At 40.7% G+C, this 22633-nt stretch overlaps 1 protein-coding gene across 14 annotated transcripts in view; it reads right to left on the bottom strand.

Moving 5' to 3' along the window:
• LOC110537214 (AP2-associated protein kinase 1) overlaps positions 1-22633 on the bottom strand; it is a 112078-nt gene extending 89445 nt beyond the window's left edge. For 11 of the 14 annotated variants that reach the window (XM_036937218.2, XM_090192020.1, XM_090192021.1 and 8 more), the window contains exon 1: positions 21595-22633. In XM_036937218.2, coding sequence (XP_036793113.2) covers positions 21595-21754 — 160 coding nt within the window. In that variant the 5' untranslated portion in view covers positions 21755-22633. The remainder of the gene's footprint in view (positions 1-21594) is intronic. The other 3 variants (XM_090192025.1, XM_090192024.1, XM_090192023.1) reach the window with 1 other exon arrangement.

The raw sequence follows: 22633 nt of genomic DNA, 5'->3' as shown, positions 1-22633 counted from the left end.
TCAGCCTTGTCTCAGGATGGTAGGTTGGTGGTTGAAGATATCCCTCTAGTGGTGTGGGGGCTGTGCTTTGGCAAAGTGGGTGGGGTTATATCCTTCCTGTTTGGCCCTGTCCGGGGGTGTCCTCGGAGTGGGCCACAGTGTCTCCTGACCCCTCCTGTCTCAGCCTCCAGTATTTATGCTGCAGTAGTTTATGTGTCGGGGGGCTAGGGTCAGTTTGTTATATCTGGAGTACTTCTCCTGTCCTATTCAGTGTCCTGTGTGAATCTAAGTGTGCGTTCTCTAATTCTCTCCTTCTCTCTTTCTCTCTCTCGGAGGACCTGAGCCCTAGGACCATGCCCCAGGACTACCTGACATGATGACTCCTTGCTGTCCCCAGTCCACCTGGCTGTGCTGCTGCTCCAGTTTCAACTGTTCTGCCTTATTATTATTCGACCATGCTGATCATTTATGAACATTTGAACATCTTGGCCATGTTCTGTTATAATCTCCACCCGGCACAGCCAGAAGAGGACTGGCCATCCCACATATGCTCTCTCTAATTCTCTCTTTCTTTCTCTCTCTCAGAGGACCTGAGCCCTAGGACCATGCCCCAGGAATACCTGACATGATGACTCCTTGCTGTCCCCAGTCCACCTGACTGTGCTGCTGCTCCAGTTTCAACTATTCTGCCTTATTATTATTCGACCATGCTGGTCATTTATGAACATTTGAACATCTTGACCATGTTTTGTTATAATCTCCACCCGGCACAGCCAGAAGAGGACTGGCCACCCCACATAGCCTGGTTCCTCTCTAGGTTTCTTCCTAGGTTTTGGCCTTTCTAGGGAGTTTTTCCTAGCCACCGTGCTTCTTCACCTGCATTGCTTGCTGTTTGGGGTTTTAGGCTGGGTTTCTGTACAGCACTTTGAGATATCAGCTGATGTACGAAGGGCTATATAAATAAATTTGATTTGATGATTTGATTTAGAGAGAACAAAATATGCTAAACAAGTTGGGATCTTTTTCTGTCAGTAAAATTAATTATGCGATAATTGTCAGTGAAAACACTAATGTGCAAATATTGATATAATAACCATCATATCAAAGTAAACATGGAGTCATGCGATGACAGGAAAGCATGCAGTTTATTAAGCTATAGATGACAAATTATGAAGTTCACAGGGTGGTGAAAGTGCAAGGTGATGAGCTTGATACTCCTTTCCAATAAATATTGAGGTGTCTTATTCTGGTGACATGAAAACCGATGCTTGGCATATGACAAATAAAAATAAACTTGCTCCTTCGTCTATAAAATACTAATCTCATCATGTAAGTCAGGATGGGCAAAATGTGGCCCCCATTTTATAGGCCTGCGGACCAATATGACCAAAATAAGACCGTATTCAGACCGCTTGAATTTTTCAACATTTTGTTACATTACAGCCTTATTATAAAATAGATTAAATAATTTTTCCCCCTAGTCAATCTACACACAATACCCAAAATTGACAAAGCAAAACAGGTTAACAAATTATCAAATTTATATGAAAAATATATAATTAAATCACATTTACATAAGTATTAAGACCCTTTACTCAGTACTTTGTTGAAGCACCTTTGGCAGCGATTACAGCCTCGGGTATGACGCTACAAGATTGGCACACCTGTGTTTGGGGAGTTTCTCCCATTCTTCTCTGCAGATCCTCTCAAGCTCTGTCACATTGGATGGGAGCGTTGCTGCACAGCCAATTTCAGGTCTCTCCAGAGATGTTCGATTGGGTTCTGAAAAACATCCCCACAGCATGATGCTGCCACCACCATGCTTCACCGTAGGGATGATGCCAGGTTTCCTCCAGACGTGGCGATTGGCAATCAGGCCAAAGAGTTCAGTCTTGGTTTCATCAGACCAGAGAATCGTATTTCTCATGGTCTGAGAGTCCTTTAGGTGCCTTTTGGAAAACTTTAAGCGGACTGCCATTTGCATTGTACTAAGGAGTGGCTTCCGTCTGGCCACTACCATAAAGGCCTGATTGGTGGATTGCTGCAGAAATGGTTGTCCTTCTGGAAGGTTCTCCCATCTCCACCAAGGAACTCAAGAGCTCTGTCGGAGTGTTCTTGGTCACCTCCCTGACTAAAGACCTTCTCCTCCGATTGCTCAGTTTGGCCACGAAGCCAGCTCTAGGAAGAGTCTTTGTGGTTCTAAACTTGATGGATTCCACTGTGTTCTTGGGGACCTTCAATGATGCATAATTTTTTTGGTACCCTTTCCCAGACCTGTGCCTCGACACAATCCTGTCTCTGAGCTCTATGAAAAATTCCTTCGACCTCATGGCTTGGTTTTTGCTTTGACATGCACTGTCAACTGTGGGGCCTTATATAGACAGGTGTGTGCCTTTCCAAATCATGCACAATCAATGTAATTTACCACAGGTGGACTCCAAAATCAAGTTGCTCAGCTGCTGATGTGTCAGCAAGTCTCCAAAAATCCCCAAAACGACTCTGTGATGGTCAGATCTGTGGCGACATTATTTGCATCCCTCATCACTCTCACATAGCGATAAACTTGTCTTAACTGGTCTACTCTGGATACAGGTGGTGTCCATTATAGTAGAAAAAAATGGGGCTTCCTGCATCTCTCCCTGAATGTCACACTTCACTCGCTCGACTAAGACATAAATCACCCCATTTTGGATTTAAAGACTGAGATATTTAACGGATCCTGCAGGGCGTTCTAAAAGTTATTTCAGAACTGGGTCGTAAAATGACAGCAGTTCAATTATACTGAGAAAATTCCCACTGTTGGCCTGCCCCAGCTTTCGACGGTGCCCTCTGAACGCCAATTACATGATGCAAGTGTGAGAGTTACATTAACTATGCTCTCCAACATCTGTCGCCAGAAATTTGCTGCGTTACCCCACGCATCTCTCCATTTCTGCGTCAATAGTGCCATTGAGCTTCATTACTCATATACCAAACAGGCACCCATGTGAATCTGGGATGTCTCATGACATGCTATTATGGATGTTAGATGGCGCCAATCTCTCACCCCATTCACCCACGCATCAGAGAAGAAAAGGGCACTCCAATCTCCAAACAGGCAGAAAGGCTAACAATACGCGCAATCTAGCTTGACCGAATAACATAGCCATGTACGTGGTAATTTGATTCTAGCCTTGGTTGTAGTGGTGTAATATAACTTGGAAAAACACTGCCTTTCGTCAACTCATGGGAATGGGCCAGCAGGCTTACACGAGCCTAATGCAATAACATGACGTTTAACTTTTCCACATTTGTTGCATAATGTCCCATCAGTTGGATAGGTAAAAAGGCTGTCTGTCCCACTTCCACCTGTTTCCTCAGCCACCATGATTCTAGCCTCGCCCTGCTCCTCTTCCTCCCCGCCGGGGATAGCTTGTCCGACCTGGCTTGTGCTCAGGGTCGTATCCACCGATACCTGACAACCTGTATCCTCCTCTGTCAAAGTTGCTTCTTCTGGCACGATGGAACAGCTTGGCCTTGGCTCACTTGACCCGCTAAAAGCTGCTGCTGGCGACGATAAACCTACATCCTCTTCTGGTCCCGCTACATTGCTTGTGCTAGCAATGGCTGCACTTGAACTGCATTTGAAAAAGGAAGCCAATTTAACAAATGTTGATACCTCCTTTGCTTTCTCATTTTTGGCCTTCAACTTTTGTGTTCATACATTACTGATTTTGAAATCACCCTGGTGCGACTGCACCGGCTGCCCCGGCTGAAGCTACACCACTGGTCTGAATACTTATGCAAATAAGGTAAGTCATGATGTGACTATCATTAATGTGATGACTGTTATTCATCGAAAAATTACCCATTATGTTTAGTTGTTATTAGATTAAATTAATCACGTAACAATGAACTCATTAGGAAATTGGGGCACCACGGAAAAAGTTTGTTTAACAGGTTACCGTCTCCCGAATTAAATAAATAAATAAAAAAATAAGTTAACTAGACAAGTCAGTTAAGAACAAATTCTTATTTACAATGACGGCCTACGAAGAGGCAAAAGCTCTCCTGCGGGGACGGGGGCCTGGAATTAAAAATAAATATAAAATAGAATACAAATCAAAAGTCACTAATTAATCATTTCCTCATATCAGTCTCCTTTTGAACATCGCAGACTTCGTGAATCTGCAGAAATCTGAATCTCACTGATCATTCTATACCACACAAATTGATTTGATTATTTATTTACTAAGAAACTAAATGATAACATAGGATACACACACGGTATAGATTATCGATTAGAAACTCAATGCAATGACTATAGGGCCCTAGTGGACTAACACAATATGACACTTGTTACACAAGATGGAGAGTTAGAGAGAGAAAGCGAGAAAGAGAAGCAACACTTGGATACATTTGCAAACTACACTTACAGTAGCCCTAATACCTTGCCCTGAAAAGCCGCTCTTTTGGGGAAGAAGTAATGCATGTATTTACGTGCATTATTTACGTGCATTGAGAAGGGTTTGATTGGGCCTTCTTATTTCGGATGACCTTCTTCTTCTCTGATTGTCCACAAGAGGTCACAATATCCTTCTTCTTAGTTGTCTGCTAACTTGCACTCGTTATGGAAGAGTGGTCTCCTAAGGATGGCTAATCAGCCGTGTCGATGATCCCAGAGTGGTGATGAAAACAGTGCAGGCAACGATGATTTGAAGAGAATAACCGGTCCTACTAAAATTCATCTTCTTAGATACAGTACTTAGAACAGCTACTCAACCGTAGCATTGGATTGTTAGAGGTTCTTTTGTCTTCTTCAACCTCGTGTTGCATTTTGTGGTAGTGACTATCCTAGACCTCGCTACAGCTGTGGTCTGTTTTAGTCTGATATGTTAATTTTTAACAGAACCCTTTATACCCTTGGGTAAAAAGGGGAGTTTCCGTCATGCTGACACGCACTCTGGTTACGAGGTAATGTATGATAATTTACTATGATCTTGTTAGAAAACTAAAATCACAATCTTATCGTCACAAACACATTCTCTTTATCCTTGATATTTTCTACACAACGTAAAGGATGTAAACCAGATTAGAGGACGACTGATTATGATTTTCAACGCCGATAACGATTATTGGCGGACCAAAAAAAAGCCGAAACCGATTATTGGAGGACCAAAAAAAGCCGATACCGATAAATCTGCAGATTTTTTTACATGTATTTGTAATAATGACAATTACAACAATACTGAATGAAAACTTATTTTAACTTAATATAATACATCAATGACATCAATTTAGCCTCAAATAAATCATTAAACATGTTCAATTTGGTTTAAATAATGCAAAAACAAAATGTTGGAGAAGAAAGTAAAAGTGCAATATGTGCCATGTAAGAAAGCTAACGTTTAAGTTCCTTGCTCAGAACATGAGAACATATGAAAGCTGGTGGTTCCTTTTAACATGAGTCTTCAATATTCCCAGGTAAGAAGTTTTAGGTTGTAGTTATTATAGGAATTATAGGACTATTTCTCTCTATACCATTTGTATTTCATTAACCTCTCCTCGCTCCTCCCTGGGCTCGAACCAGGAACACAACAACAACAGCCACCCTTGAAGCAGTGTTACCCATGCAGAGCAAGGGGAATAACCACTCCAAGTCTCAGAGCGAGTAACGTTTGAAACGCTATTAGCGCGCACCCCGCTAACTACAGTGCCTTGCGAAAGTATTCGGCCCCCTTGAACTTTGCGACCTTTTGCCACATTTCAGGCTTCAAACATAAAGATATAAAACTGTATTTTTTTGTGAAGAATCAGCAACAAGTGGGACACAATCATGAAGTGGAACGACATTTATTGGATATTTCAAACTTTTTTAACAAATCAAAAACGGAAAAATTGGGCGTGCAAAATTATTCAGCCCCCTTAAGTTAATACTTTGTAGCGCCACCTTTTGCTGCGATTACAGCTGTAAGTCGCTTGGGGTATGTCTCTATCAGTTTTGCACATCGAGAGACAGAAATGTTTTCCCATTCCTCCTTGCAAAACAGCTCGAGCTCAGTGAGGTTGGATGGAGAGCATTTGTGAACAGCAGTTTTCAGTTCTTTCCACAGATTCTCGATTGGATTCAGGTCTGGACTTTGACTTGGCCATTCTAACACCTGGATATGTTTATTTTTGAACCATTCCATTGTAGATTTTGCTTTATGTTTTGGATCATTGTCTTGTTGGAAGACAAATCTCCATCCCGGTCTCAGGTCTTTTGCAGACTCCATCAGGTTTTCTTCCAGAATGGTCCTGTATTTGGCTCCATCCATCTTCCCATCAATTTTAACCATCTTCCATGTCCCTGCTGAAGAAAAGCAGGCCCAAACCATGATGCTGCCACCACCATGTTTGACAGTGGGGATGGTGTGTTCAACTGTGTTGCTTTTACGCCAAACGTAACGTTTTGCATTGTTGCCAAAAAGTTCAATTTTGGTTTCATCTGACCAGAGCACCTTCTTCCACATGTTTGGTGTGTCTCCCAGGTGGCTTGTGGCAAACTTTAAACAACACTTTTTATGGATATCTTTAAGAAATGGCTTTCTTCTTGCCACTCTTCCATGAAGGCCAGATTTGTGCAATATACGACTGATTGTTGTCCTATGGACAGAGTCTCCCACCTCAGCTGTAGATCTCTGCAGTTCATCCAGAGTGATCATGGGCCTCTTGGCTGCATTTCTGATCAGTCTTCTCCTTGTATGAGCTGAAAGTTTAGAGGGACGGCCAGGTCTTGGTAGATTTGCAGTGGTCTGATACTCCTTCCATTTCAATATTATCGCTTGCACAGTGCTCCTTGGGATGTTTAAAGCTTGGGAAATATTTTTGTATCCAAATCCGACTTTAAACTTCTTCACAACAGTATCTCGGACCTGCCTGGTGTGTTCCTTGTTCTTCATGATGCTCTCTGCGCTTTTAACGGACCTCTGAGACTATCACAGTGCAGGTGCATTTATACGGAGACTTGATTACACACAGGTGGATTGTATTTATCATCATTAGTCATTTAGGTCAACATTGGATCATTCAGGGATCCTCACTGAACTTCTGGAGAGAGTTTGCTGCACTGAAAGTAAAGGGGCTGAATAATTTTGCACGCCCAATTTTTCAGTTTTGATTTGTTAAAAAAGTTTGAAATATCCAATAAATGTCGTTCCACTTCATGATTGTGTCCCACTTGTTGTTGATTCTTCACAAAAAAATACAGTTTTATATCTTTATGTTTGAAGCCTGAAATGTGGCAAAAGGTCGCAAAGTTCAAGGGGGCCGAATACTTTCGCAAGGCACTGTAGCTAGCCATTTCACATCAGTTACACGAGCCTAATCTCGGGAGTTGATAGACTTGAAGTCATAAACAGCGCAATGCTTGACGCACAACGAAGAGCTGCTGGCAAAACGCACGAAAGTGCTGTTTGAATGAATGCTTACGAGCCTGCTGCTGCCTACCACCGCTCAGTCAGACTGCTCTATCAAATCATAGACTTAGTTATAACATAATAACACACAGAAATACGAGCCTTAGGGTCATTAATATGGTTGAATCCGGAAACTATTATCTCGAAAACAAGAAGTTTATTCTTTCAGTGAAATACGTAATCGTTCTGTATTTCATCTAAGGGGTGGCATCCATTAGTCTAAATATTCCAGTTACATTGCACAACCTTCAATGTTATGTCATAATTACGTAACATTCTGACAAATTAGGCGGCCCAAACTGTTGCATATACACTGACTCTGCGTGCAATGAACGCAAGAGAAGTGACACAATTCCACCGGGTTAATATTGCCTGCTATCCTGGATATATTTTAGCTAAATATGCAGGTTTAAAAATATATACTTCTGTGTATTGATGTTAAGAAGGGCATTGATGTTCATGGTTAGGTACACATTGGAGCAACGATACGCACCGCATCAATTACATGCAATGCAGGACACGCTAGATAAACTAGTAATATCATCAACCATGTGTAGTTAACTAGTGATTATGATTAATTGATTGTTTTTATAAGCTAATTTAAATGCTAGCTAGCAACTTACCTTGGCTTACTGCATTCGCATAACAGGCAGTCTCCTTGTGGAGTGCAATGGAGGCAGGTGGTTAGAGTGTTGGGACTAGTTAACTGTAAGGTTGCAAGATTGAATCCCCCGAGCTGACAAGGTGAAAATAAGAATGTGTTCTTAACTGACTTGGCTAGTTAAATAAAGATTAAATAAAGGTGTAAAAAAATAAATAATAATCGGCCAAATCGGTGTCCAAAAATACCGATTTCCGATTGTTATGAAAACATGAAATCGGCCCTAATTAATCGGCCATTGCGATTAATCGGTCGACCTCTAAACAAGATGTACACCTTGTAAAAACTCTTCAAGTAATGTAATTGCAATGTTTTGTTATAATGCCTTTATGACAATTTTAATGACATCACAAAATAGACAAATTTCCATATTCCACCTATTATCATTCCCAACATTCGGATGTTGAAATATATTGTCCCAGTGTTCATTGTTTAATGTTGAGGTTTTGGGAGGCAAACTCTTCTGTAACAAATAAACATTCCATTCACCCAAACTAGAAACCACAAGGAATCGCCTGCTGCCTACAATTTACAATTGACGCGAGCTGTCATTACCCCCCCCCAGACCCGCAGAGGGTGCTCTATTGAAAGCTCTTCCCCTGTAACCTGATCCTTGGATCCTCACAGGAGAGTAATGACAGGTATATCTGTTCTTTATTATTAATACATTTTCAAATTTCTATAAAATCTGTTTTCAGTTTGTCATTATGGGGTATTGTGTGTAGATTGATGAGGAAAATGATAATTTAATCAATTCAAGAATAAGGCTGTAACGTGACAAAATGTGGAAAAAAGCAAGGGGTCTGAATACTTGTATATACAGTGGCTTGCGAAAGTATTCACCCATGGCATTTTTCCTATTTTGTTACAACCTAGAATTAAAATTTATATTTGGGGGGGATTTGTATCATTTGATTTACACAAAGTGCTTACCACTTTGAAGATGCAATATAGTTTTAATTGTTTAACAAACAACAAATAAGACAAAAAAAAAATGAAAACTTAAGCATGCATAACTATTCGTGCGTGCATAACGCCCCAAAAGGCAATACTTTTTGCAGCAATTCCAGCTGCAAGTCTCTTGGGGTATGTCGCTATAAGCTTGGCACTTGTAGCCACTGTGATTTTTGCCCATTCCTCAAGGCTAAACTGCTCCAGCTCCTTCAAGATGGATGGGTTCCGCTGGTGTACATCAATCTTTAAGTCATACCACAGATTCTCAATTGGATTGAGGTCTGGGCTTTGACTAGGCCATTCCAAGACATTTAAATGTTTCCCCTTAAACCACTCAAGTGTTGTTTTAGCAGTATGCTTAGGGTCATTGTCCTGCTGGAAGGTGAACCTCCGTCCCAGTCTCAAATGTCTGGAAGATTGAAACAGGTTTCCCTCAACAATTTCCCTGTATTTAGTCATCTGACCAGAGTACCTTCTTCTAATGTTTGGGGAGTCTCCCACATGCCTTTTGGCGAACACCAAATGGGTTTGCTTATTTTTTTCTTTAAGCAATGGCTTTTTTCTGGCCTCTCTTCCATAAAGCCCAGCTCTGTGGAGTGTTTGGCTTAAAGTGGTCCTATGGACAGATACAACAATCTCCGCTGTGGAGCTTTGCAGCTCCTTTGGGGTTATCTTTGGTCTCTTTGTTGCCTCTCTGATTAATTCCCTCCTTGCCTAGTCCGTGAGTTTTGGTGGGCGGCCCTCTCTTGGCAGGTTTGTTGTGGTGCCATATTCTTTCCATGATTTATAATGGATTTAATGGTGCTCCGTGCGATGTTCAAAGTTTTGGATCTTTTTTTATAACCCAACCCTGATCTGTACTTCACAACTTGGTGGTGCCCCTTGTTTAGTGGTGTTCCAGAGTTAAATGAAGTCCACCTGTGTGCAATCTAACTAATTATGTGACTTCTGAAGGTAATTGTTTGCACCAGATCTTATTTAGGGGCTTCATAGCAAAGAGATTGAATACATATGCCCGCACCACTTTTCCATTTTTAGATTTTTTTTTAAAATTTCAGTTCACCAATTTGGACTATTTTGTGTATGTCCATTACATGAAATTTAAATAAAAATCAATTCAAATGGACTCAGTCGGGATCTCAACTTACTGTTGAGAGTTAGAATAATCGAATACACAATTTCCACATTTGGTTGTGCATTAGCAGTCACTCAATTAGCCCACGTCAGCTAAATGTTTTTAGATTGATAAGTTAGTCTAACGGCCAGCTATCTAAACTAGTAAGCATGGTCGAACTACTGACCGGGGTAGGGCCTACAGTGCCTTGCGAAAGTATTCGGCCTCCTTGAACTTTGCGACCTTTTGCCACATTTCAGGCTTCAAACATAAAAATATAAAACTGTATTTTTTTGTGAAGAATCAACAACAAGTGGGACACAATCATGAAGTGGAACGACATTTATTGGATATTTCAAACTTTTTTAACAAATCAAAAACTGAAAAATTGGGCGTGCAAATTATTCAGCGCCCTTAAGTTAATACTTTGTAGCGCCACCTTTTGCTGCGATTACAGCTGTAAGTCGCTTGGGGTATGTCTCTATCAGTTTTGCACATCGAGAGACTGACATTTTTTCCCATTCCTCCTTACAAAACAGCTCAAGCTCAGTGAGGTTGGATGGAGAGCATTTGTGAACAGCAGTTTTCAGTTCTTTCCACAGATTCTCGATTGGATTCAGGTCTGGACTTTGACTTGGCCATTCTAACACCTGGATATGTTTATTTTTGAACCATTCCATTGTAGATTTTGCTTTATGTTTTGGATCATTGTCTTGTTGGAAGACAAATCTCCATCCCGGTCTCAGGTCTTTTGCAGACTCCATCAGGTTTTCTTCCAGAATGGTCCTGTATTTGGCTCCATCCATCTTCCCATCAACTTTAACCATCTTCCCTGTCCCTGCTGAAGAAAAGCAGGCCCAAACCATGATGCTGCCACCACCATGTTTGACAGTGGGGATGGTGTGTTCAGCTGTGTTGCTTTTACGCCAAAAATAAAGTTTTGCATTGTTGCCAAAAAGTTCAATTTTGGTTTCATCTGACCAGCGCACCTTCTTCCACATGTTTGGTGTGTCTCCCAGGTGGCTTGTGGCAAACTTTAAACTACACTTTTTATAGATATCTTTAAGAAATGGCTTTCTTCTTGCCACTCTTCCATAAAGGCCAGATTTGTGCAATCTACGACTGATTGTTGTCCTATGGACAGAGTCTCCCACCTCAGCTGTAGATCTCTGCAGTTCATCCAGAGTGATCATGGGCCTCTTGGCTGCATCTCTGATCAGTCTTCTCCTTGTATGAGCTGAAAGTTTAGAAGGACGGCCAGGTCTTGGTAGATTTGCAGTGGTCTGATACTCCTTCCATTTCAATATTATCGCTTGCACAGTGCTCCTTGGGATGTTTAAAGCTTGGGAAATCTTTTTGTATCCAAATCCAGCTTTAAACTTCTTCACAACAGTATCTTGGACCTGCCTGGTGTGTTCCTTGTTCTTCATGATGCTCTCTGCGCTTTTAACGGATCTCTGAGACTATCACAGTGCAGGTGCATTTATACGGAGACTTGATTACACACAGGTGGATTGTATTTATCATCATTAGTCATTTAGGTCAACATTGGATCATTCAGAGATCCTCACTGAACTTCTGGAGAGAGTTTGCTGCACTGAAAGTAAAGGGGCTGACTAATTTTGCACGCCCAATTTCTCAGTTTTTGATTTGTTAAAAAAGTTTGAAATATCCAATAAATGCCGTTCCACTTCATGATTGTGTCCCACTTGTTGTTGATTCTTCACAAAAAAATACAGTTTTATATCTTTATGTTTGAAGCCTGAAATGTGGCAAAAGGTCGCAAAGTTCAAGGGGGCCGAATACTTTCGCAAGGCACTGTATTTGATCATTGGTTATCATATTGAAAACTTCAAATATTTGCCTCCACCCTATGGCAAAATGTGTAGAATTGCAGGAAATTAGTTAGAAAATAGTTAGAAAATAGCTAGATTCTCTCTACGGGCGCTGATTCTCTCTACGCCCAATGGCAAAATGCGCAGAAAAAGTAAAAATGTTTTGCTCGCAAGCTGAGGTGTATGGATGTGGGTATGTACACCCAGGAGCCACTGCAGCCCCGCATGATGAGTTCCGTTACACATCCCTGATTTAGGCTATATGTGCGCACTAGCCAACATTGCAAAAATAGCAGAGTGGGCACCAGAGTGGGTACACTCGCTTATTAACACAACTTGGCGCCAGAGGAGATGTCTCATAACCAATTGTGCTATTATGTGGGGTTTTTTCACAATATTTGTAAATTATTTTGTACATAATGTTTCTGCAACCTTATCTTATGGAAGAAAAGAGCTTCTGGATATCAGGACAGCGATCACTCACCTCGGATTAGACAAAGATTTCTTCAACAACAAAAACAACAACAAGCAGGACTCACACGATATTCTCCAAACACCCCACAGGGCAGATATAGCAATTATTCACAAAAGGAAGCGACGCAGGGGACGAAGAGCCGGATCCCTCGTCCGGACCCGCAGAAGCCAACTAGGAAAGCTGCCTTTACCGTCAATATTACTCGCCAACGTGAAATCATTGGTCAATAAGCTAGAAGAGGTACGATCACGAATATCCTACCAACGGGACATCAAAAACTGTAATATCCTATGCTTCACGGAATCGTGGCTGAATGACGACATGGATATTCAGCTAGCGGGATACACGCTGCACCGGCAGGATAGAACAGCACACTCCGATAAAATGAGGGGGGGGCGGTCTGTGCATACTTGTAAACAACAGCTGGTGCACGAAATCTAAGGAAGTCTCTAGATTTTGCTCGCCTGAAGTAGAGTATATTGTGATAAACTGGAGGCCACACCACTTGCCTAGAGAGTTCTCAGCTATACTTTTCGTGGCTGTTTATTTACCACCACAGACAGATGCTGGCACTAAGACCGCAATCAGTCAGCTGTATAAGGAAATAAGCAAACAGGAAACAACTCACCCAGAGGCGGCGCTCCTAGTAGCCGGAGACTTTAATGCAGGGAAACTTAAATCAGTTCTACCAAATCTCTATCAACATGTTAAATGTGCAACCAGAGGGGGAAAAAAATTCTAGATCACCTGTACTCCACACACAGAGACGTGTACAAAGCTCTCCCTCGCCCTCCATTTGGTAAATCCGACCACAACTCTATCCTCCTGATCCTCTGCTTCAAGCAGACCACTATAGTCCCTGTGCCCAAGAACACAAAGGCAACCTGCCTAAATGACTACAGACCCGTAGCACTCACGTCCGTAGCCATGAAGTGCTTTGAAAGGCTGGTAATGGCGCACATCAACACCATTATCCCAGAAACCCTAGATCCACTCCAATTTGCATACCATCTAAACAGATCCACAGATGATGCAATCTCTATTGCACTCCACACTGCCCCAGTGGTAGGCCTGATCACCGACAAGACAGCCTATAGGTGGTCAGAGACTTGGTCGGGTGGTGCCAGAATAACAACCTATCCCTCAACGTAACCATGACTAAGGAGATGATTGTGGACTACAGGAAAAGGAGCACCGAGCATGTCCCCATTCTCATCGACAGGGCTGTAGTGGAGCAGGTTGAGAGCTTCAAATTCCTTGGTGTCCACATCATCAACAAACTAGATTGGTCCAAACACACCAAGACAGTCGTGAAGAGGGCACAAAAAGGCTTCTCAACAGTTTTTACCCCCAAGCCATAAGACTCCTGAACAGGTAACCAAATAGTTTTCCGGACTATTTGCATTGTGTGCCCCCTCCCAACCCCTCTTTTACACTGCTGCTACTCTCTGTTCATCATATATGCATAGTCACTTTAACTATACATTCATGTACATACTAGAGGTCGACTGATTATGATTTTTCAAAGCCGATACTGATTATTGGAGGACCAAAAAAGCAGATACTGATTTATCGGCCGATTTTTTTACATTTATTTGTAATAATGACAATTACAACAATACTGAATGAACACTTATTTTAACTTAATATAACACATCAACAAAAATCTATTTAGCCTCAAATAAATAATGAAACATGTTCAATTTGGTTTAAATAATGCAAAAACAAAGTGTTGGAGAAGTAAAAGTGCAATATGTGCCATGTAAAAGTGCAAATGGTGCCATGTAAAAAAGCTAACGTTTGAGTTCCTTGCTCAGAACATGACAACATATGAAAGTTGGTCGTTCCTTTTAACATGAGACTTCAATATTCCACGGTAAGAGGTTTTAGGTTGTAGTTAATATAGTATTTATAGGACTATTTCTCTCTATACCATTTGTATTTCATATACCTTTGACTATTGGATGTTCTTATAGGTACTATAGTATTGCCAGTGTAACAGTATACCTTCCGTCCCTCTCCTTGCCCCTACCTGGGCTCGAACCAGGAACACATCGACAACAGCCACTCTCGAAGCAGCGTTACCCATCGCTCCACAAAAGCCGCAGCCCTTGCAGAGCAAGGGAAATAACTAATCTAAGTCTCAGAGCGAGTGACGTTTGAAACACTATTAGCGCACACCCAGCTAACTAGCTAGCCATTTCACATCGGTTACACCAGCCATTAGGCTGATAGGCTTGAAGTCATAAACAGCGCTGTGCTTGCGAAAAGCTGCTGGCAAAACACACGAAAGTGCTGTTTGAATTAATGCTTACGAGCCTGCTGGTGCCTACCATCGCTCAGTCAGACTGCTCTATCAAATCATAGACTTAGTTATAAGATAATAACACACAGAAATACGAGCCTTAAGGTCATTAATATGGTCGAATCCGGAAACTATTATCTCGAAAACAAAATGTTTATTATTTCAGAGAAATACAGAACCGTTCGGTATTTCATCTAACGGGTGGCATCCCTAAGTCTAAATATTCTTGTTACATTGCACAACCTTCAATGTTATGTCATAATTTCGTAACATTTTGGCAAATTAGTTCGCAATGAGCCAGGCTGCCCAAACTGTTGCATATACCCTGACTCTGTGTGCAATGAACGCAAGAGAAATGACACAATTTCACCTGGTTAATATTGCCTGCTAACCTGGATTTCTTTTAGCTAAATATGCAGGTTTAAAAATATATACTTCTGTGTATTGATTTTAAGAAAGGCATTGGTGTTTATGGTCAGGTACAGTCGTCCAACGATTGTGCTTTGTTCGCAAATGCGCTGTTGTTAAATCAATCCCCAGCATTGCCTCGATTATATCCAAAGCAGGACACGCTAGATAAACGAGAAATATCATCAACCATGTGTAGTTAACTAGTGATTATGATTAATTGATTGTTTTTTATAAGATAAGTTTAATGCTAGCTAGCAACTTACCTTGGCTTCTACTGCATTCGCGTAACAGGCATAACAGGCATGCTCCTCGTGGAGTGCAATGAGAGGCAGGTGGTTAGAGCGTTGGACTAGTTAACTGTAAGGTTGCAAGATTGAATCCCCCGAGCTGACAAGGTGAAAATCTGTCATTCTGCCCCTGAACAAGGCAGATAACCCACCGTTCCTAGGCTGTCATTGAAAATGAGAATGTGTTCTTAACTGACTTGCCTAGTTAAATCAAGGTATCATTTTTTTTTTTTTTTTATAAAAAAAAAAAACGGCCTTTTTATGTCTCTATTTTGGTTTGGTCAGGGCGTGAGTTGGTGGGCATTCTATGTTTTCTATTTCTGTGTGTTTGGCCGGGTGTGGTTCTCAATCAGAGGCAGCTGTCTATCGTTGTCTCTGATTGAGAACCATACTTAGGTAGCCTTTTCCCACCTGTGTTTTGTGGGTAGTTTTTTTTTTTTTTTTGTGTGTGTCTGCACCAGACAGAACTGTTTCGTTCATTCTCTTTGTTATTTAGGGTTTAGTTCTATTAATAAATCATGAACACTTACCACGCTGCGCTTTGGTCACTTCTTCATGCAACGATGACTGTAACATTATTGATTTAATTTGTTAAATCCACTTCAAAATCATTGTAGATGAAGGGGAGGAGATGATTTTTAAGTCTTGAGAAAATTCAGACATGGAATTCAGACATGGATTGTGTATGTGTGCCATTCAGAGGGTGAATGAGCAAGACAAAAGATTTAAGTGCCTTTGAACGTGTGTATCAATAATGGTCCACCACCCAAAGGACATCCAGTAAGCTTGACAAAGCTATGGGAAGCATTGGAGTCAACATGGGCCAGCATCCCTATGGAACGCTTCAACACCTTGTAGAGTCCATGCCCCAAAGAAATTAGTGCAAAAGGGAGGGCGGGGTGCAACTCAATATTAGGAAGGTGTCCTTAATGTTTTGTACACTTAGTGTACGTCACCACACACATGTCTGGTGGGAAAATGTGCATTGTTTTATGTGGATTTTTGAATATTTGCATGAAAACCTGGAAACGTAGCTATTGTGATGTCGCCAGATTGACTTTACATGTCGTAAACATTGCCATCACTCCAAAGTAAATTTGATGACATAATGATGGCAAAGTTGTTTCCTACTAATTATTTGCCAACTCCTACATCATTGTATTTACAGACCAATGTAGTTTAATTTTGACAAAACAGTTATTAGCCCCCATTCAGAATGACTGAGCAGTAATATGGCAGAGGCATTTTGAGAACTTTCACAACAATGGCATGACGCAACCGAGTGACAGAAGTGCAATCAATGAAAAGTAGGCTAGAGTTAGTATTGTAACATCTTATAAAATGTGCATCCACTGTCCCACAGCCCAGACAGTCAATTTATAAACTTAATCTCCCCTGGAAAAAAAGCATCTGGACAATATTTCCTCATGCTAATAGGCTAGCATTTGATTTGCAGCAGTTTGGGTTTGTCTAAACCTTGTAATTTGCTTCAATAATCCATAGAATTTGTTTTTAAGCACTCAAAATGTTTTAGTTTGAACATTCTGATTTTTCCTTTTGTGGCCATGATTTCAGTTTAAAATGTTGTAGCTTGCATTCCGCCATTGGAATTAATGGGGATAGAAGAGTGGTAGATTGAATAAATACTCTTATAATGGTGATTTTTACTGCTGCTCTAAATGTATTTATTACTTTTATTTCTTAATTAACATGTATTTTTCTTGATACTGCAATGTTGATTAACGGCTTGTAAGTAAGCATTTCACTGTAAAAGTCCATACCTATTGTATTCGACGCATGTAACAAATAAAATTTTATTTGATTCCAGTCTCATTATGAAACTACAGTAGAAGTCGGAAGTTTACATACACTTAGGTTGGAGTCATTAAAACAGGTTTTTCAACCACTCCACAAATTTCTTGTTAACTGTTAAATCTACCCCCACCTTTTTTGAAAATTCTGTTAAAAATCGCGCAACTTTTCAGCGTCCTGCTACTCATGCCAGGAATATAGTATATGCATATGATTAGTATGTGTGGATAGAAAACACTCTGAAGTTTATAAAACTGGTTAAATCACGGCTGTGACTATAACAGAGCGTGTGTTTCATTGAAAAACGCAAGAAAAACTGCTCTCTGAAAGCAAAAAATAATTTCCATAAGTCACTTCCACCAGTTGTTAAAGGAGAACAGAATTTAATGGAAATTTGCCTGCACTTCATACAAATTCCGCACGATGGCGCCATTGTACTAATTTTCAATCGAATTAATTGTTGGAAAATCCATCTGTCTGACCCCAAGTTTTCCAGTCTTCACCCGGATGCAGTTCAAGGAGAGATCAGATTGCATTGTTTTTGAAGTGAGGACCTATTGAAGAGACATCGCCCTGTAATCGTTTTGATAGATTATAAACGTTTACTAATACCTAAAGTTGGATTACAAAAGGATTTCGAAGTGTTTTGTGAAAGTTTATCGTCGACTTTTTTAATTTTAAAAAATTACGCAGCGTTTAAAAACGATGAATTTTTCTGAATGACACTACTTCAATACAAAGCTATTTTGGGTATATATGGACCGATTTAAACGAAAAAAAGACCCAATAGTGATGTTTATGGGGCATATAGGAGTGCCAAGAAAGAAGCTCGTCTAAGGTAATGAATGTTTTATATTTTATTTCTGCGTTTTGGGTAGCGCCGTCTATCGCAAAATCTGTTGTTTACGTGTCGAGCTGGCATTTTGGGGGGTGCATGCTATCAGATAATAGCTTCTGATGCTTTCGCCGAAAAGCATTTTAAAAATCTGACTTGCTGGCTAGGTTCACAACGAGTGTAGCTTTAATTTAATACCCTGCTTGTGAATTTTGATCAAGGTTTGAGTTTTAACGAGTACATTTAGCATTTAGCGTAGCGCATTTGCATTTCCAGGTGCCTACTTGGGACATGTGCGTCTCAAGTAGATTCAAGAAGTTAACAAACTAGAGTTTTGACAAGTTGGTTAGGATATCTACTTACAGACAGATAATTTCACTTATCATTCACTGTATCACAATTCCAGTGGGTCCGAAGTTTACATACACTAAATTGACTGTGCCTTTAAACAGTTTGGAAAATTCCAGAAAATTATGTCATGGCTTTAGAAGCTTCTGATAGGCTAATTGACATCATTGGAGTCAATTGGAGGTGTACCTGTGGATGGTGTACCAATTGGAGGTGTACCTGCGTTCTGTCTCCTAGAGATGAACGTACTTTGGTGATAGAAGTTAAAATCAATCCCAGAACAACAGCAAAGGACCTTGTGAAGATGTTGGCGGAAACAGGTACAAATAAATATATATCCACAGTAAAATGAGTCCTATATTGACATAACCTGAAAGGCCGCTCAGCAAGAAAGAAGCCGCTGCTCCAAAACTGCCATAAAAAAGCCAGACAACGGTTTGCAATAGGACTGTTTGGCCATAATGACCATTGTTATGTTTGGAGGAAAAAGGGGAAGGCTTGCAAGCCAAAGAACAAAATCCCAACAGTGAAGCACGGGGTGGCAGCATCATGTCGTGGGGGTGCTTTGCTGCAGGAGGGACTGGTGCACTTCACAAAATAGATGGCATCATTAGGGGGGGAAATTATGTGAAGATATTGAAGCAACATCTCAAGACATCAGTCAGGAAGTTAAATGCGTCTTCCAAATGGACAATGACCCCAAGCATACTTCCAAAGTTGTGGCAAAATGGCTGAAGGACAACAAAGTCAAGGTATTGGAGTGGCCCTCACAAAGCCCTGACCTCAATCCCATAAACAATTTGTAGGCAGAACTGAAAAAGCGTGTGCGAGCAAGGATACCTACAAACCTGACTCAGTTACACCAGCTCTGTCAGGAGGAATGGGCCAAAATTCACCCAAATTATTGTAGGAAGCTTGTGGAAGGCTCCCCGAAACGTTTGACCCAAGTTAAACAATTTAAAGGCAATGCTACCAAATACTAATTGAGTGTATGAAACTTCTGACCCACTGGGAATGTGATGAAAGAAATAAAATCTGAAATAAATTATTCTCTCTACTATTATTCTGACATGTCACATTCTTAAAATAAAGTGGTTATCCTAACTGACCTAAAACAGGGAATATTTTCCTGTATTAAATGTCAGGAATTGTGAAATACTGAGTTTAAATTTATTTGGCTAAGGTGTATGTAAACTTCTGACTTCAACTGTATATGACTAGAAGACAAGACAAGATATTGAAGTAAAGAAATCAAATTGGCCTAACCATTCCATACACCCCAATCCATAAGAGCATTATTTGTCATCTTCTGCCAACTGTCTTTGTGGCATCATGTTAAATTAGTAATCTTCATTGCAACTGTAGGCTGTGAAATTTACAGTATATCTAGCTTAACTATCTTAGCATGGAATTTACAGTAAGTCAATGTTGATAGCCTACATGTTATACCATAATGGTGTTGAATTTCAATGTGTTTAAACTGCAGTGTACTGTGTAGATCTATACAATATTGCAGTGGGAGTTGCTGAGCTAAAACTGAGGCAGGGATAGGCTAGACTGTCTCCATTCACCATGTTTCAGACTCAGTGTACACTGCAAAGCGGCACTCTAAAAGGATGGACAGAATAGGCAGAAATCATGATGCAATTTGCCTTACTCGTCAACAAAAGCATTGGATGTGAGAAAGTGATAGAAACATTGTCATCATGAACTGAGGTTGTTAGAGCAAAGTTGCAGTCTTTAAGAAGGTTGTGCAAAGTAAATTAATTTTACAAGATGTCAGGGCTACATCTTTACCATATCAGTGAACACAATCCACACAAATTACTCCACTGTGCAGGATAATGCAGACACTGCACCTTTCACTCAGGTGTACGATTCAAAATTGTAGTGTTATGTGATAACTGGGGTCAGGCATTTATTTGTATGTAGATTGTGTTTATTTAGGCTAGGTTATGCATTTGCCATTTTCAAAGACTAAGCCCATTTATTTTTCTATTTTTTAATTAATTTAAAGGATTGACTGAGTTTACATGGAATTGAATCCAAGCCAGATGCTTAATGAGAAAAATATACTGTTTTGAGAGGTGATTTTACACCACTGCACAGGGAGTCAGGGATTAATGTCACATCACTTCCTCACATCAAGGCATTATGGTCCTGTGTGGCTCAGTTGGTATAGCATGGCGCTTGCGGAGGACAAGTAAGAAAATGTATGCACTCACTACTGGATAAGAGTGTCTGCTAAATTACTCAAATGTAAATGTACAATTACCTTCAGATTCTTTGGATTTCACTACCAAGTACATGAGTGATATCAAACAATCAACAACTTGATCTGCATGGTATTGGGTTGTCAAAATAACAAAAATGCCAGGATTAATGTGCCCAATTGGCTTTTGTTTAAGAGTACAAATTCTTTGACACCCCAAACATCTCTCTCTGTGCTCTTCAGTACCTGAAAATTAGCTATCATTCCTAGTGAGCCTCTTCTCGTGTCCATGGTCACTAATTTTAATAATTCATAGAACACCGAAAACAGACGGTTCCTGAGTCCATGGTCACTAATTTTAAGAATTCATATAACACCGAAAACAGACAGTTCTGAGTCCATTTAAGTGCCTAATACGTAAGGGGATTCCCTGACAATTAATTTACCAAATGCAGATGCTGCTCCAACAATGACAGAGCTGTCAGTCATTTGACTGATATGACATAAGTCACATCTTGCAGCAGCCACACACTTGATCCTCAAAACTGATGCCATGAAAGCCACACTACAAACAACATGGCACGATGGCTTATCCATCTACAGTGAAATAGTCATTGGCTGGGTGTGTCAGATGTAGGAGTGTCAGGAATAGGAGTACATCATGTGGAAAGTTGACACAACAGTATGTCTTTACCAATGGCATACAGTAGCCATATCACACTGAAACCTCGGCTTGCCTCTGGCTTGAGCATAAAAGAATTCCATCATTCCATATTTCATGCAGCAGCTTTACCTGATTGGTAATGACTAATTGATGTTGACCATTGTTGCAGTTTGCTGTCTGACTGAAATGTCACATGACATGTTCTCAGTCAACATGAACATCAAAACATTGTTTCCAAAAGACAAGCATCAATTCCTACATCTCACCTTCGGCCACTGTTTCTTCAATAGTGACTTGGTGCCGCCCAATTGTACATGAACGTCCAATCAAATTGCCACCTGTATGGCTGGATCCACTGCTACCCCCTCCAGAAGCAGGTCCAGAACTGACCAACTCCCGACGAGATGAATCAAAAAACTTCCTCATTATACTTTTGTCACGTCTCGATGATCAGGAAAAATTATCCTCACTTCGATACAGACTGTTCAAATGTCCTTGTTTACAGTTGTGCCAGTTTCACAAATGTATGTATTGTGCCAGTTTCCCAAATCTTGTATTTCTGGACAAGGCCGAAGGTTTGTCTGACACAGCCAGTCTTGTTGTTTGCAGATGCCAAAACAGCTGTGATTTCTTCACCAGCACTGGCAGCAGTTAGCTATCTCATCATTGACTAAGTAGCTAGCAATCTCGGAATGACCCGTCTACTATTTGCTTGACAGACTAGATACATAGACAAGAAAGCAGACTATAATAATTCCGCTAAACCTTGTGCAGTATTATATTTGCTATCGTCTCGGAGGACATTTCTCCATCAATACAGCTGTTCAGGGGGTTGTGGGTCCCTCCAACTCCGCGGCTAGTTTATGACATTTCATGTAGCTAAGGTTATCCAGGTTATCCTCTAAAAATGATGTCCGTTGCAATATATCCCCGGTGCAACGTGCAAATGTTACACGATCCTTCCATATTCAATGTCTTTCGGCAAATATGATTATTTCCAAGTCTACTACAACACATCATCTAGCTAGCTACAATTAGCTAACGGCTAGCAGGCTGCACACGAACCGCTAGCTAGCTATTTCGCAACAGGAAATGAATATCAAACTGACAGGAAATGGTCATTCCGATACTGAGTGTACCGATTGGAGCTAGATACTTTCGATCTCAGTTTGGTTTGATAGCTCCGTTAGAAAATATAGATAAATAATAGCCAGCTAGGCTAATACAAGCTTCGGCTACTACGACAACATCAACATAGCAGCAGCTGCCTGCTAAGGCTTACATCAGTGCAGTCATGATATCTGT

Source organism: Oncorhynchus mykiss, chromosome 12 (assembly GCF_057628025.1).
Source record: "Oncorhynchus mykiss isolate SJ-2025 chromosome 12, ASM5762802v1, whole genome shotgun sequence".
NCBI classification, from domain to species: domain Eukaryota; kingdom Metazoa; phylum Chordata; class Actinopteri; order Salmoniformes; family Salmonidae; genus Oncorhynchus; species Oncorhynchus mykiss.
Note: the sequence above shows the minus strand (reverse complement) of the source record. Positions and strands in the feature narration are given on the sequence as shown.